General features: G+C 45.3%; 1 protein-coding gene across 2 annotated transcripts in view; it reads left to right on the plus strand.

The window, feature by feature from the left end:
* hmcn1 (hemicentin 1) overlaps positions 1-14,323 on the plus strand; it is a 402,484-nt gene that overhangs the window by 320,870 nt on the left and 67,291 nt on the right. For both annotated transcript variants that reach the window (XM_033028175.1, XM_033028176.1), the window contains exons 73-77: positions 3,268-3,409; positions 4,878-5,005; positions 6,176-6,332; positions 8,109-8,230; positions 8,985-9,149. In XM_033028175.1, coding sequence (XP_032884066.1) covers positions 3,268-3,409; positions 4,878-5,005; positions 6,176-6,332; positions 8,109-8,230; positions 8,985-9,149 — 714 coding nt within the window. The remainder of the gene's footprint in view (positions 1-3,267; positions 3,410-4,877; positions 5,006-6,175; positions 6,333-8,108; positions 8,231-8,984; positions 9,150-14,323) is intronic.

Here is a 14,323-nt window from a genome sequence, read left to right on the forward strand (position 1 = left end):
AGCTCACCGATAAATTGCGCTGACGGAGTTATGAGAGTCTATTGCGGCTTTTTCACGGGGCGACTTGACGCAAGATGTAACCAGAGTGAAGTGGTCGTGGTCTAGCACGATATCACACGATATAACGGGGGGGTAGATAAAGAGTTCCCACGGTACTCGGCATTTCTGTTATTTGTGCGAGTGACTTGTCCGTCTCCCGAGCTTTCCCGTTAAATCTTGAATGAACATTGTGAAGTGTTGTTAAATCATCACGTGGCACAAATGATGTCACTTTTTTTTCACACACTATAAATATCCTCCCTTGGTTGAATTGGCTCATTTGGAGACATGTTTTACTGTGTATGTGGGAGACACAGATGGACTGAGCACAGTACCTCGGTCTTACTGTGTGTGGGAGAGGGGGAGAAAGAGACGTAACTCACAGAGGCAGAGTCTCTCAGCCTGTGTAAGAGGGAGGGAGGGAGAGAGAGAGAGAGGCACACACAAGGTGGATGTGATATCTCACCTGCCTGTTTCAGTGACAGACACCCGCCGCCAGTAAATGAAGACACCCCCATCTGTCTCCCCCTCCTCTCCCTTGACTCCCCCACCTTTCCCTCCCAACTCCAGTCCCGTCCCGACCTCCTGGGAAACTGAATAGAGCAACAATCAACTGCTGCCTGTGCGCTGATATGACAATAAAGGCTACTTTACTTTACTTTACTTTACTGAGTTAAAGAGTTCCCACGGTAGACTGTAAAACTGGGACCCTGGTTCTGGACTCCCCCAACATCGGGAACATTCTTCCTGCATCTAGCCTGTCCAATCCCGTAGATACTGATTAGACCGGTATCTATTTATTTACTTTATTAATGATTTAAATTAAATATTGGGAACATCAGGCCGCAAACGTTATTTCTTGAGTGTTAGTGCTGGACTTTGACTCGACCTTCCTAGTTAGCCGGCGCCTGAGACTGAGCCAAGCAATGTCCAGACCTGACTTCAACACAAAGTGATGGAGGAACTCAAAGGGTCAGGCTCGTCCAACGCTCTGTGTTTTGCTCGTGATTCCTGCGTCTGCAGTTCCTCGTGTCTACAGACCAGAGTTGCCACTTGACTCCGAGATGACCATCACAGAGCATACGGAAGATAGACACAAAATGCTGGAGTAACACAGCGGGACGGGCAGCATCTCTGGAGAGAAGGAATGTGTGACGTTTCGGTTCGAGACCCTTCTTCAGAGTCTCGTCCCGAAACGTCACCCATTCCGAGGGTCTCGAATGAGGTAGGTAGTAGTTCAGGAATGCTCTGTGGTTGGTGTTAGGATGGTTAAGTCACATAAGTGCTCAAATGTAGGTACCGTTTTCGAAGTGGAAGCTCCGAGACTGTGCAGCGGGCGATTGTCGTGTTGGCTGGGACTCCTGTTATCCATGCAGGGGATTGACCTCAGTCTGAAGAAGGCTCTCGACCCGAAACGCCACCCGTTCTTTCTCTCCAGAGTTGCTGCCTGTCCGGCTGAGTTGCTCCAAGCAACTGGTGTCTATCTTCAAAGGACTGACCACCGGGCTGGATGTCGGGGCTGGCGTGTTGCATTTCACAGACCGAACTGTCCAATTAATGGTAACAGATGGGCACTGAGGGAAGTCCCCCCCCCCCCTCTCTGTTTATCTGCCCTTTCTTTAACTTTTGTGCCTCTATGCAAGTATCTCTCTCCCCCCCCCCCCCCCTCCCCCCTACTTCCACCCACACACAATAATGCTGGAGAAACTCAGCGGGTGCAGCAGCATCTATGGAACGAAGGAAATAGGCAACGTTTCGGCCCGAAACGTTGCCTATTTCCTTCGTTCCATAGATGCTGCTGCACCCGCTGAGTTTCTCCAGCATGTGTGTGTGTGGGTGGGAGTAGGGGGGAGGGGGGGGGGGGGGGGGGAGAGAGATAAGGCAGCCTGAAGAAAGTGTCGCCTGTCCATTTCCCTCCGTAGTTGCTGCCTGGCCCGCGGAGTTCCTACAGTCTTAGAAACTGCTTTAGACAAAAAGAGACACAAACTGCTGGAGTAAAAAAGCTCAGCAGGTGAGGTACCTGAACACTCAAAAATGAAAAAGAATGAAAATGTGATTATTTCACCTCCCTTCAACTATTTTGTGTTTCAGCATGAGAGGGATTATAACATTAGAGACATTCATCTTGTAGTGATGTGTTAATGAAGAATTGCAGACATCAATCTGATAGTAAAAAATATATTTATTTAACAATGAGGTAAAACAAGCACTGACAATCAAACTGCTCAGTTACTCACCGTTCGCAGGAGTTCCCACGGTACCCGCAAGAGTTATTACGGATATCGCACGGATATCGCACTGGCCACTATGTTCATACAATGTTGCAATGCTCAACCACAAGTGTACAAGTCACTCTTGGAGAAATTCAAACTTTCTTGAATTTTCTCCCGAGTGACCAAATTACACGATTACCTGCCGTTAGCGCTACGATGGTCCACGGTGGTCCACGAATGCCGTACTGTTATCGCACGAGGTTCCCACGATGTTAAACTCTGGTTAACTCTTGCGTCAAGTCGCCCCGTGAAAAAGCCGCTTAAGAACCCAAGGATGGTACAGCTGGCAGAGCTGCTGCCTCACAGCATCAGAGATTTGTTTTGATCCTGACCTCGGATGCTGGATGTATGGAGTTCTCACATTCTCCCTGTGACTACGTGGGTTTCCTCCGGGTGCTCTGGTTTCCTCCCATATCCGAAAGACGTGCGGGTTTGTAGGTTAATTGGCCGTTGTAAACTATCCCTAATGTCTAAGGAATGGATGTGAGAGAGGGATAACATGGAACTAGTGTGAATGGGTAATTGATGGTGGACATGGACTCTGTTGTCCGAAGGGCCTGTTTCCACGCTGTATCATAAAAATAAAAAATAAAAAATCATTATTCAAAGTTTTCAGTGCTTAAATAAAATTTTGAGAAATTCCAGATGGTCTGTGGACAGTTGTGCACAGTATGTGCATTGTTTGATATTTCTCAAGATGAAATATCGGGACAGGATGCCACTGAGAACCATCTGGTGTAATTTTCTGAACTGTAAAATAAAATAACTTGCATGAATAGTTAAAACAAAATTTAAATGTGCAGGCATTCTGTTTTATACAATATCATCTAAACAATATTGTCTTTGCTCAGAATGAAGGGCAATTATTTTTTAAACAATCACTTTTTAAATGTTTACAAATGTAGCTTTAAACATGCTAAACTGGTACTGATGCTCTGTTGCTTTGAACATGCAGTTGCTCCAACAATCAGAGGTTCACAGACGGTGACTGCCCACATGAACCAGACAGCAGTGCTCGTATGTGTGGTCAACGGTGTACCAACTCCTCCTGTCACCTGGAGAAAGGATGGTGCCATTCTCTCAGCAAGCAACTTGCGGTCAGGAATGACTTTTTCTGTACTGTGTTTTTTTTTCTGTACTTAGAGATGGTTCTCTCGAGAAATATTGAGCACATTTAAAAAAAACAATTTCAGCCTATGTTTTCTACCTTCCTTCAGAAGCTTTTTAAATAATAATACAATCTAGGAACCATTTGCAGCCTTCCATGTCACACAATCTTTGTAGGTTAAGGGCCTGTCCCACTTGGGCATCATTTGCGCCTCATTTATGCGTCATGTAGAAAATTGATCGATGCGTCATGACGCGTGGGGGGCGCGTGTGTGACACGTGCATAAGCGCAGGGTGAGACGTGGAATCGCATGTAGTTGAGCGCAGTATCGCACGGTGTTCCAGGATTTCGTAGTGTACCAAAATCCTCGCGCGCCCCCTAGTGACGTATCGCTTATGCACGTTGACACATTGGCTACGCATGCTGACGCATTGGCGTCCCACGCTGATGTCCCGACGTTGCACGTGTATCGCGAGGTGATGCATGGTTACGTCACCGTGCGTCAACGTCCGTAAACATGCGGTCGGCCCGCCTTTTACGCATCATATAGCCTCTAACCTTGTCCACACAGACCTCTTCCTGGGTTTCTTGCTAGCCTTTCTTGTTGTACTCCTGCCTGGCTGATCTGTATGTATGAGGGCTGTTGCTAACAGAAGTCTCTGTTGTTGTTGTAGCAATAAATTCTGTAGTTCGTCCATGATGGTCATGATGCAGAGTAGGGAAACAGGGTATTCTAATGATGGCACGCGCACCAGACGGCTGTGCTGACGCATGATGACGCGTGAATTGCGCGCAACAGTCGTGCGTCAGTCACAACCGGCCTGTCACATAAATGACGCGCAAATGATGCCCAAGAGGGACAGACCCTCTAAATGTTGGGATCGCCCCAGTGGCAACTATCTCATCTGGCAGCTTGTTCCATACACCCACTGCCCTCCGTTTTTACCCCTCAGATTCCTATTAAATCTTTTTCCTTTCACCTTGAACCTAAGTCCTCTGGTCCTCGATTCCTCTACTCTGAGCAAGAGATTCTGTGCATCTACCCGATCTATTCCTCTCATGATTTTATACACCTCTATAAGATCAACCCTCATTCTATAAGATCTATAAGATACACCTCTATAAGATCACCCCTCATTCTATAAGATCTATAAGATACACCTCTATAAGATCGCCCCAAGGAATAGAGACCCAGCCTACTCAACCTCTCCCTATAGCTCAGACCCTCTAGTCCTGGCAACATCCTTGTAAAACTTATCTGAACCCTTTCAAGCGTGACAATATCTTTCCTATAACATGGTGCCCAGAACTGAACACAATATTCTAAATGCAGTCTCATCAGCGTCTTATACAACTGCAACATGACCTCCCAACTTCTATACTCTATTAATCAAGATAATCTCTTAATCAAGATATACTCTCTTGAAAAGGCTCATTTGCAATTTTTTCCCCCCCAGGTACTCTTTCTTAGAAGATGGTTCATTGCATATCAGCTCAGCTCAGGTAACAGATACAGGTCGTTACCTGTGTATGGCGACCAACGCAGCAGGAACAGCCCGTAGGAGAATTGATGTACAAATCTACGGTAAATGCATTTGATATAATTGACACAAATTATTGCCAACATCTTGGAACCCATTTGCTTTCTGTAAATTGTCTTGCAATTTCTAAACCTACTTTCTACTTTCTTTTAACAACCACTTATTTTGATGTGGAATCATCTGTTAATGACTTCAGCGAATTTTCATTGTAAAATAATTTTCATAATCCAGGCCATAATCCCATTGAGTACACTTTTTACCGTGGTTTTGTCTGCTTCCTGACTAACATAGACACGTAAAAAAAATAGGAACAAAAGTAGGCCATTCGTCCCTTCTAGTCTGCTGTGCCATTCGTTACAGTCTTCTTCTTCTTCTTCTTGCGTATGCCGTGCACAGCCTAAAGTTGTAGGACAACTTGTTCTATTTGATCTTATTTGATTGTGCACGCCGGGTTGATTGCATTCGTCGAAACAATGCGGACCACGTGAAGGCTGCAATCTTCCACCACATTCGTTACAGTCATAGTTCATCAACCATCTCAATCCATTATTTCTGCTCATGTCACTTAACAAGATCTGGCAAACCAACTTTTATATGTTGTATATAATGGCATGAAGAACCTTAAGATACTTGCCACTCTCCAAGTAATTGTAAATAATTAAAACATGGAAAATATTTTTTTATATGAGGAAGTATACATTACACCCTTGAACACAAACTTCATTAATTGTCCCCGAATACATCCCCATGTTCATTAACTTTAATATTTGAACATCAAATATTTCGGATCTGTTATGAATTCTGCTTCATTTTCCTGGCATACTTTGTACTCTGTGTTCTGATGAAAGATCACTGAGATGAATTCTTATGTTTTTCTCTCTGCACAAATGCTGCATGACCAGCATTTTCTATTTTATTTTGAATGTACAGCATTTAATGTATTCCTAGTTAATTGCCTTGTATAATAAATGCAAAACAAAGCCGCCTACATTCAATATCTCATATTCTCTTCCAATTCAGAGGCAAATATGGATGAAATGTACATGTTAAATTACCATCCTATTGTTCATGATTGATCTTCAATTATCAAAACCCAACAGCCCAAACGTATCTATTCAGCCAACTGAGCCACACAGATGAATTTGGGCATTAATTAGGTAAAGTTAACAGTCATTTTTGTCCAAGTAAGAAACATTTTCCCTGATCTCTTCCAGTTCCTCCATCCATTGCTCCTGACGTCAACAATATCACTGTTCTAGTCAATGTGCAGACCACTCTGGCTTGTGAAGCATCTGGTATCCCAAAGCCTACAGTCAGCTGGAAGAGGAATGGGCGACTGCTCAACACTGATCATCATCAGAATATATACAGGTGATTACATACTATTATCCTAAAAAACTGTAATTCCTGAAATCATCCAATTGGATGTATTGAATGAATTTGCCATTAAAAATAATTATTAGCATTGACTATATTATTACAACAATATATTTGGTGCCAAGTTTTACTGATAAGTTTCATAAAACCATACAGCACAGAAACAGGACCTTCAGCTCACCCAGGTCCATGCCAACCATTAAGTACCTATCTATAATCCTATATACCAGCACTTATTCTCTATCCAACTATGCTTTACTGATTTAAATATTTCTTACATGTTGGGAGAGTACCTGACTCTACTATTGAGTCTGCAAGTGTGTTCCAGATTTCAAACAGCTTTGGGCTGAAAAGATTGTTCCTCAGATCTCCTGTAAGTTTAAACTAAAACAAGTTTCCATTTATGTAGTCTTGATACTGAAACTGCCGTCGAGTGCTGGCAACAGCTAAAACCTTCAGGCAATGATGAAACCATGGAATTGTTGCATGTCAGGGACAGGTGATAGGCCCCGTCAAACCTTGGACCAAAGAGTAGGGCAAAGAGAGAGGTTTTATTTAAAGCTTGATGGTGAAGTACAGAGACAGAGAGAATGTTCCAGAAATCAGGTGCTTGCCAGGTGCAGGAATAGTTATCAAAATTGGATTGATTAAATTCATAAATGATACAGTGGATAGATATTAGAGGTTTACAAATTCCAGATGTAAGGAGTACCAGTTTTATCATCACTTTAAAATTATAGTTTGGTCTTCTCTTGCCCAGAATGCCAAAACTCCTCTGTCATTTTATTATTATTGTAGTAGCAAAAATGTTACTTTGGAGGGGTATTAAACCATAATGGCAACTTGACAATAATTTTGAATTACTACCTAGCATCATAATGTTGCATTATGATTTGTTGGATAAACAGATATAATCTGATCATTCAGAGCTATTCATATTTTTTGGCCTCTGGTTGAGTGCAACAAGTAGTAGTTATGCATGTTTAGAGGCATTTAAAATTTGACCCATTTCTCCCTCCTTTATTGCCGACTCGACTACAAGACGAATGGTCCACATGCCATTCGGCATTCATAGCCTTGTGGGAGTGTTGTGCACGCCCTGCTTTTTATGGGTAGATGATTGGGATTGTCAAGATTGGGTATCACAGGTATAGAGACTAGATTGTAGTTTGGATACTCTTACTCTAAGCGTGTCAACATGCTCAGTACTGCAGAAGTCCAGAAACATTGGAGAAAGACCGTGAAACTCTGCCTGAGGTTGCGGAGTCGTGAAACTAGGCTACCCATTCTTTCCGCTTGAAGGAGGATGCAATTATGCAGCAGCCTGTTGAGTGGAAAGATTAATCATGAAAAATTAAATCCATATTTTGAGCATTAGGGTGGCATGGAGGCACAGCAGTAGAGTTGCTGCCTTACAGCAACAGAGACCCGGGTTTGATCCTGACTACGAGTGCTGTCTATATGAAGTTTGTACGATCTCCTCGTGACCTGCGTGGTTTTGTCTGGGAACTCCGGTTTCCACACACCCTCCAAGGACGTACAAGTTTGTAGGTTAATTGGCTTTGGTAAATTGTCCCTAGTGTGTGTAGGATAGTGCTAGTGTGTGGGATCGCTGGTTGGCGTGGACAGTGGGCTGAAGGGTTTGTTTCCGCACTATATCTCTAAACTAAACTAAAAAAAAGTGTACAAGAAATAAAATCAAGTAACCAAAGCAATGAGATAAAAGAAAAGGTTTACCATTTGATCATTTTTTGATTATTTTTTCTTTAGACTGCTTTCCTCTGGTTCTCTTGTAATCATCTCACCGACTGTAGAAGACACTGCGCATTATGACTGCAAAGTCTCGAATTATGCAGGGGAAGATCAAAGAGTTATCCAACTTACTGTACAAGGTGAACTCTTAAATTATGGTGCAGCTGATTTTTCACATTGGAAAGCTTAATATTCATTCATAGCACAATGCTGTTTAATACATTGTTTTGTGCTTTACATTGGCACAGCTGTCAACCTATTCACTTTATGTAAATGTTACACCCTCATCCACACTCGAACTACCATACTAAATAATGCTGAATTGAAATTCCTGTGTGCACGGTGTATCAGGCCATGACATCTATTGCACAAATCATAGTTTTAGCTGGTTCCCCTTCACAAACATAATCTATCAGTGTGAATTCTATCTGTTGGTGTTGGATTCCTTTATCTACGTTGATACTTTGCTGGGATTTAATCTTTTTCTGCATTTGGAATAATGAGTTAAAAATCTTGAATGAGAATAAAAAGACTTCTGCAAGTCGTGTGTGTGTGTGTGTGTGTGTGTGTGTGTGTGTGTGTGTGTGTGTTGTTTTTTTGGGGGGGGGGTTTTCGGGTTTTTTCCAGGTTAAGTGAAGCTTAATTCCTAATTAATGAAAACTTGTTCATTCTAACCATGGAAAAAATATGGATTTCAGCAATGCATTGGTATCATGTCAATATTCATGTCAGAGAGAAAATGGACATGTTAGTGATAGGAGTCTTGTATTTGGAGCTTAGGTTCACTAACATTGAAGCCTACAAATAAAGCCTATTTACAAGAGTGTCAGTTGTCTTTGTGTTTGATTATGGTATTCAGTAGACCTATTGGTCTTTAACTGTCTTTCTATTTAGTTCCTCCGTCAATTGCGGATGAAGCGACAGATTTATTGGTAACACGGTTGGCACCAGCCATCATTACCTGCACTGCTTCTGGCGTCCCAGAACCAAGCATTCACTGGACCAAAGATGGGCTCAGGCTACCAGCTCAAGGTGAAGGCTACCTCATTCTCTCCACAGGTAATTGCGTGAGCACTTATCTCGTATGTCTGGAAATTTAAAATATGTACAGCATGACTGGCAACATCTAAAAGAGAAAATTGGGCTACCATTTATCAGAACTGATTATGTGTCCAACTAAAGATAATCATGATATTCATCTTTTCCTCAGTTGCCAAAAAGTTATTATTTTATCAGTCCCATTTCTTAAAAAGGAGAATTCCATGATTTTACTTCCAATGTCTATTCTTGCCTCGCTTTCGTGGTCCCTCTCTGATCTTTGCGCCCCTAGCACCTCTATTTCTGGGGATAAGACATCAGCCAATATTAACCATAAAACTAAGGACTACTGCAGAAACCTTAACCTGCTTCTTCCCATCCCAAATTATGATAGTTCCATTTGCTCTCACCTCCCTGGCCACTAGCCTTCATATGCAACAAATTATCTTCTGCACCTCCACCATGATCCCTCTCGCTACCTTTCAGCATTTGCCTTGTCCATTTCCTCTCTGGCTCCCTTGCTTATCCCTATATCACTCCTTCTCCTTCCCACAATAAAGCTTTGCAAACACTGGAGATGCATTTTTACTCCTTCATTCCCTTCAAGATGATAGGGTGATTTACACAGACATCTTTTAATTTATAAACTGTATTCCCCACTCACAATATGGTCCCCTTCACACTAGGGTGACTGCTTCACAAAATCCATCAGTATGGTTGGCAAATGAGACCTCCCAACCTCCAGTCACCCTGTCACTTTGAACTTTCATGGAATCATTGAGTCACAGAACTATACTTGAAACTTTATTTAACATCTCTGAAATACTAACTCTCGGAACAAGTGGGATGTTATCTCTAGGGTGCTTCCAACATAATGTTTTTATTTTTATCCATCAGACGGCTGCAAGACTAATGGGTGATCTTAGGGGATTTTAACTTTCCCAGTATATTCTGGCACTGCCATTGCACTAAGGTTTTAGATAGTTAAGTGTTTTAGAATTAGTTAAGTGTGTTCAAGAAGGTTTTCTCAGACAATATATAGAGTACCCCACAAGGAAGAGGGACACAGCTTATCCTACTCTTTGGGAATTGGGCTGGGCAAATGACTAAAGTTTTAGTGAACAAGCCTATTGAGACCAACAATAATGGTTCTATTATTGTTTAAATAGTTATGGATAAGGACAGACACAAAATGCTGGAGTGAATCACCGAGCCAGGTAGCATCCCTGGAGTATATAGATAGGTGACCTTTCAGATCGGGACCCTACTTCAGACTGAATGCAAAGGTGGGGTGAAAGAAAGTTAGAGGAGTGGAGGGGCGGGACAATGCATGGCAGGTTATAGGTGAACAAAGATGAGGGGGGTTTTGATGGGCAGATGGTTGGACAAAGGCCATAGATGAACACACACAAGGTGCGAGATATAAGGATCAGGGAGTTGCAAATTGTAAAGGTAGAGGGTTGACAAGGTGCGAATTGTTTAGGAATGGAGGGGAGAGGGAAGAGACAGAAACAAGTTCAATCATGGCTCAGGGAAGGGGAGGGGGGCAGTGTGTGTGGTGGGAGGAGTAAAGAAAAGTGAGGGCAAGGTATTTTGTAGAGGTTCACATGCACCCTCCACCAACCTCATCTACTGCATCCTGATGTGGCTTCCTGTACAGCGGAGAGGCCAAGTGTAGACTCGGTGATCGTTTAGCCGAACACGTGCTCTTTCCTCCAAAGCCTGCTGAAACTCCCGGTTCCTAACCGTTTTAACTCCCCTTCCCATTCTCATACTGACCTTTCTGTCCTGGGCCTTCACCATTGCCAGGTTGAGGCCACACGCAAGCTGAAGGCTCAGCATCTCATATTCCGATTGGGTAGCTTATAGCCCAACGGTAGGAACATTGAATTCTCCAACCTTAGCTAATATCTACAAAACATCCCCCCCTCCGCTTTCTCCCCCATAAACTCCCCTTTCTATCCCCCCCCCCCCCTCCCCTGAGCCCTGGCTGACCTTGCACCCATCAATCCCCTCCACATCCACCTCTATTCCTAAACAATTGGCATGATATCAATTCTCCAGCTTCACAATTTGCAATCCTCTAATCACTTTGTCTCACACATTGTGTGTGTTCATCTCTGGCCTTTGTCCAACCATCTGCCCATCAAAACCCCTTTGCTTGTGTTAACCTATGGCCTGCCATGCTATGTCCTGCCCCGCCACTCTTCCAGCTCTCTTTTTCCCCACCCCTGCAATCAATCTGAAGAAGGATCCTGACCCAAAATATCACCTATCCATGTTCTCCAGGGTTGCTGCCTGACCCACCGAGTTATTCCAGCTTTTTCTGTCTTTCCTTGGTAAACCAGCATATGCAGTTCCTTGTTTCTTCATGGATGAGGACAGGGCTTCTCCACAAGTTTAAGTTCGGAATGGGGGTCAGGTACTTTCTTGACATTACAGGCATGAATTACATTGATAGAAAAGGTTTAGAGGGATATGAGCCAAACATTGTCAAATTGGACTAGCTCAGTTGGCGCATTTGTTTGACATGGGCATGTTGTGCCGAAGGCTCTTTTCCTGTGCTGTATGAGTGTGACACTTTGTTGCCAATTAAAAGCTGGAGTAGTCTCAGCGGGTCAGATAGTATCTCTGGAGAAAAAGAATAGATGATGTTTCTGGTCAAGACCCTTCTTCTCACTGAGAATCGGGGGAAAGGGAAACGAGAGATATAGATGGTGAAATAGAGAGAGATATAGAACAAATGAATGAAAGAGTCAGGCCAGTATGAAACTTTTCAAAAAGGGGGGTTGGCATGACAGGATTACAAAAAACTTAATGTGAAATAATGTGCGTGCTGCGCACATCACGAGCGTGAAGAGTGAAGTCCTTCGATGCCAGGGTCCAGGGCCCTTAAGCACACTCATACAGCACAGGAAAAGAGCCTTCGGCACAACATGCCCATGTCAAACAAATGCGCCAACTGAGCTAGTCCAATTTGACAATGTTTGGCTCATATCCCTCTAAACCTTTTCTATCAATGTAATTCATGCCTGTAATGTCAAGAAAGTACCTGACCTCCATTCCGAACTTAAACTTGTGGAGAAGCCCTGTCCTCATCCATGAAGAAACATCATAGATTCTTGATTGATACGGGTGTCAGAGGTAATGGGGAGAAGGCAGGAGAATGGGTTTGAGAGAGAAAGATAGATAGAGTCATAGAGTGATACAGTGTGGAAACAGGCCCTTCGGCCCAGCATGTCTCATCTGCATTAGTCCCACCTACCCACGTTTGATCCATAGCCCTCCGAATCTGTCCTAGCCATGTACCTGTCTAACTGTCTCTTAAATGTTGTGATAGTCCCTGCCTCAACTACCTCCTCTGGCAGCTTGTTCCATACACCTACCACCCTTTGTGTGAAAAACATACCCCTCAGATTCCTATTAAATCTTTTGCCCTTCACCTTAAACTTATGTCCTCTGCTCCTCGATTCACTTACTCTGGGCAAAAGACTCAACCATATCTATCCAAATCATAATTTTATACACCTCTATACATCCCTCATCCTCCTGTGCTCCATGAAATAGAGTCCCAGCCTATTCAACCTCTCCCTATAGCTCTGGCCCTCTAGTCCTGGCAACATCCTCGTAAATCTTCATTGTACCCTTTCCAGTTTGATGATATCTTTCCTATAACATGGTGCCCAGAACTGAATACAATACTCTGAATGCGGCCTCACCAACTTCTTATGCAACTGCAACATGACCTCCCAACTTATATACTCAGCATGACCCGCTGAGTTACTCCAGCACTCTGAAACGTCACAGAACAGGGCAAGATTAGCAAATTTGCTGATGATACAGAAGTGAGTAGTTTTGCAGATAGAGAAGATGGTTGTGAAAGATTGCAGCAGGATCTGGATCAAGTAGCCAGGTGGGCAGAGGAATGGTTGATAGTTGCATGGTTCCTTGAAGGTCGTGTCGCAGGTATATCAGGTGGTCAAAAAATATTTTGGCACTTTGGCCTTCATCAGCCAGAGTATTGAGTATAGAAGTTGGGAGATCTTTCCCTCTCAAACCCATTCTCCTACCTTCTCCCCATTACCTCCGACACCCGTATCAATCAAGAATCTATCAATCTCCTCCCAGTGGGGGTGGCGTGGGCCCAGCAGGAGTCAGTGGGGGTGGCGTGGGCCCAGTGGGGGTGGTGTGGGCCCAGCGGGGGTGGCGTAGGCCCAGTGGGGAGTCAGCGGGGGTGGCGTGGGCCCAGCGGGGATGGCGTGGGCCCTGCGGGGGTGGTGTGGGCCCAGCGGGGGTCAGCAGGGGTGGCGTGGGCCCAGCGGGGGTGGCGTGGGCCCAGCGGGGGTGGCGTGGGCCCAGCGGGGGTGGCGTGGGCCCAGCGGGGGTCAGTGGTGGTGGCGTGGGCCCAGTGGGGGTCAGCGGGGATGGCGTGGGCCCAGCAGGGGTCAGCAGGGGTGGTGTGGGTCCAGCGGAGGTGGCATGGGCCCAGCGGGGGTCAGCTGGGGTGGCGTAGGCCCAGCGGGGGTGGCGTGGGCCCAGCGGGGGTGGCGTGGGCCCAGCAGGGGTCAGCAGGGGTGGCGTGGGCCCAGCGGGGGTGGCGTGGGCCCAGCGGGGGTGGCGTGGGCCCAGCGGGGGTGGCGTGGGCCCAGCGGGGGTGGCGTGGGCCCAGCAGGGATCAGCAGGGGTGGCGTGGGTCCATCGGGGGTCAGCTGGGGTGGCGTAGGCCCAGCGGGGGTGGCATGGGCCCAGAGGGGGTGGCGTGGGTCCAGCAGGGGTGGCGTGGGCCCAGCGGGAGTGGCATAGGCCCAGTCGGGGTGGCGTGGGCCCAGCGGGGGTCAGCGGGGGTGGTGTGGGCGGGAGATGGCTTGGGCCCCGGCGGTGAGGCGAGGGGAGCGGGCCCTGCCGCAGCAGCGTCTGGTGTTGGGGTTACAGCCGCTGGGTTCAGATTCAGCCACTCCCGGCTCGGCGACGGGAGAACGGAGAACTGGCCATTTCCAAAATGGAAACGCTGATTTTTTTTTCCGATTTAAAAATTTTTTTTTTAAATTGTTGCATTTTTCTTACTCTGGGGGGAAAAAAGGGGTGTGTGGTCGCACCCAACGCACCCCCCCCTTCGGACGGCCATGAAGAGTGGATGGTGTTTGCTGAGTACATGAAGGATATTTTAACATGTAAAGACACATGAAAGAGATCGT

The sequence above is a fragment of the Amblyraja radiata genome, chromosome 10 (genome assembly GCF_010909765.2).
Source record: "Amblyraja radiata isolate CabotCenter1 chromosome 10, sAmbRad1.1.pri, whole genome shotgun sequence".
NCBI lineage: Eukaryota > Metazoa > Chordata > Chondrichthyes > Rajiformes > Rajidae > Amblyraja > Amblyraja radiata.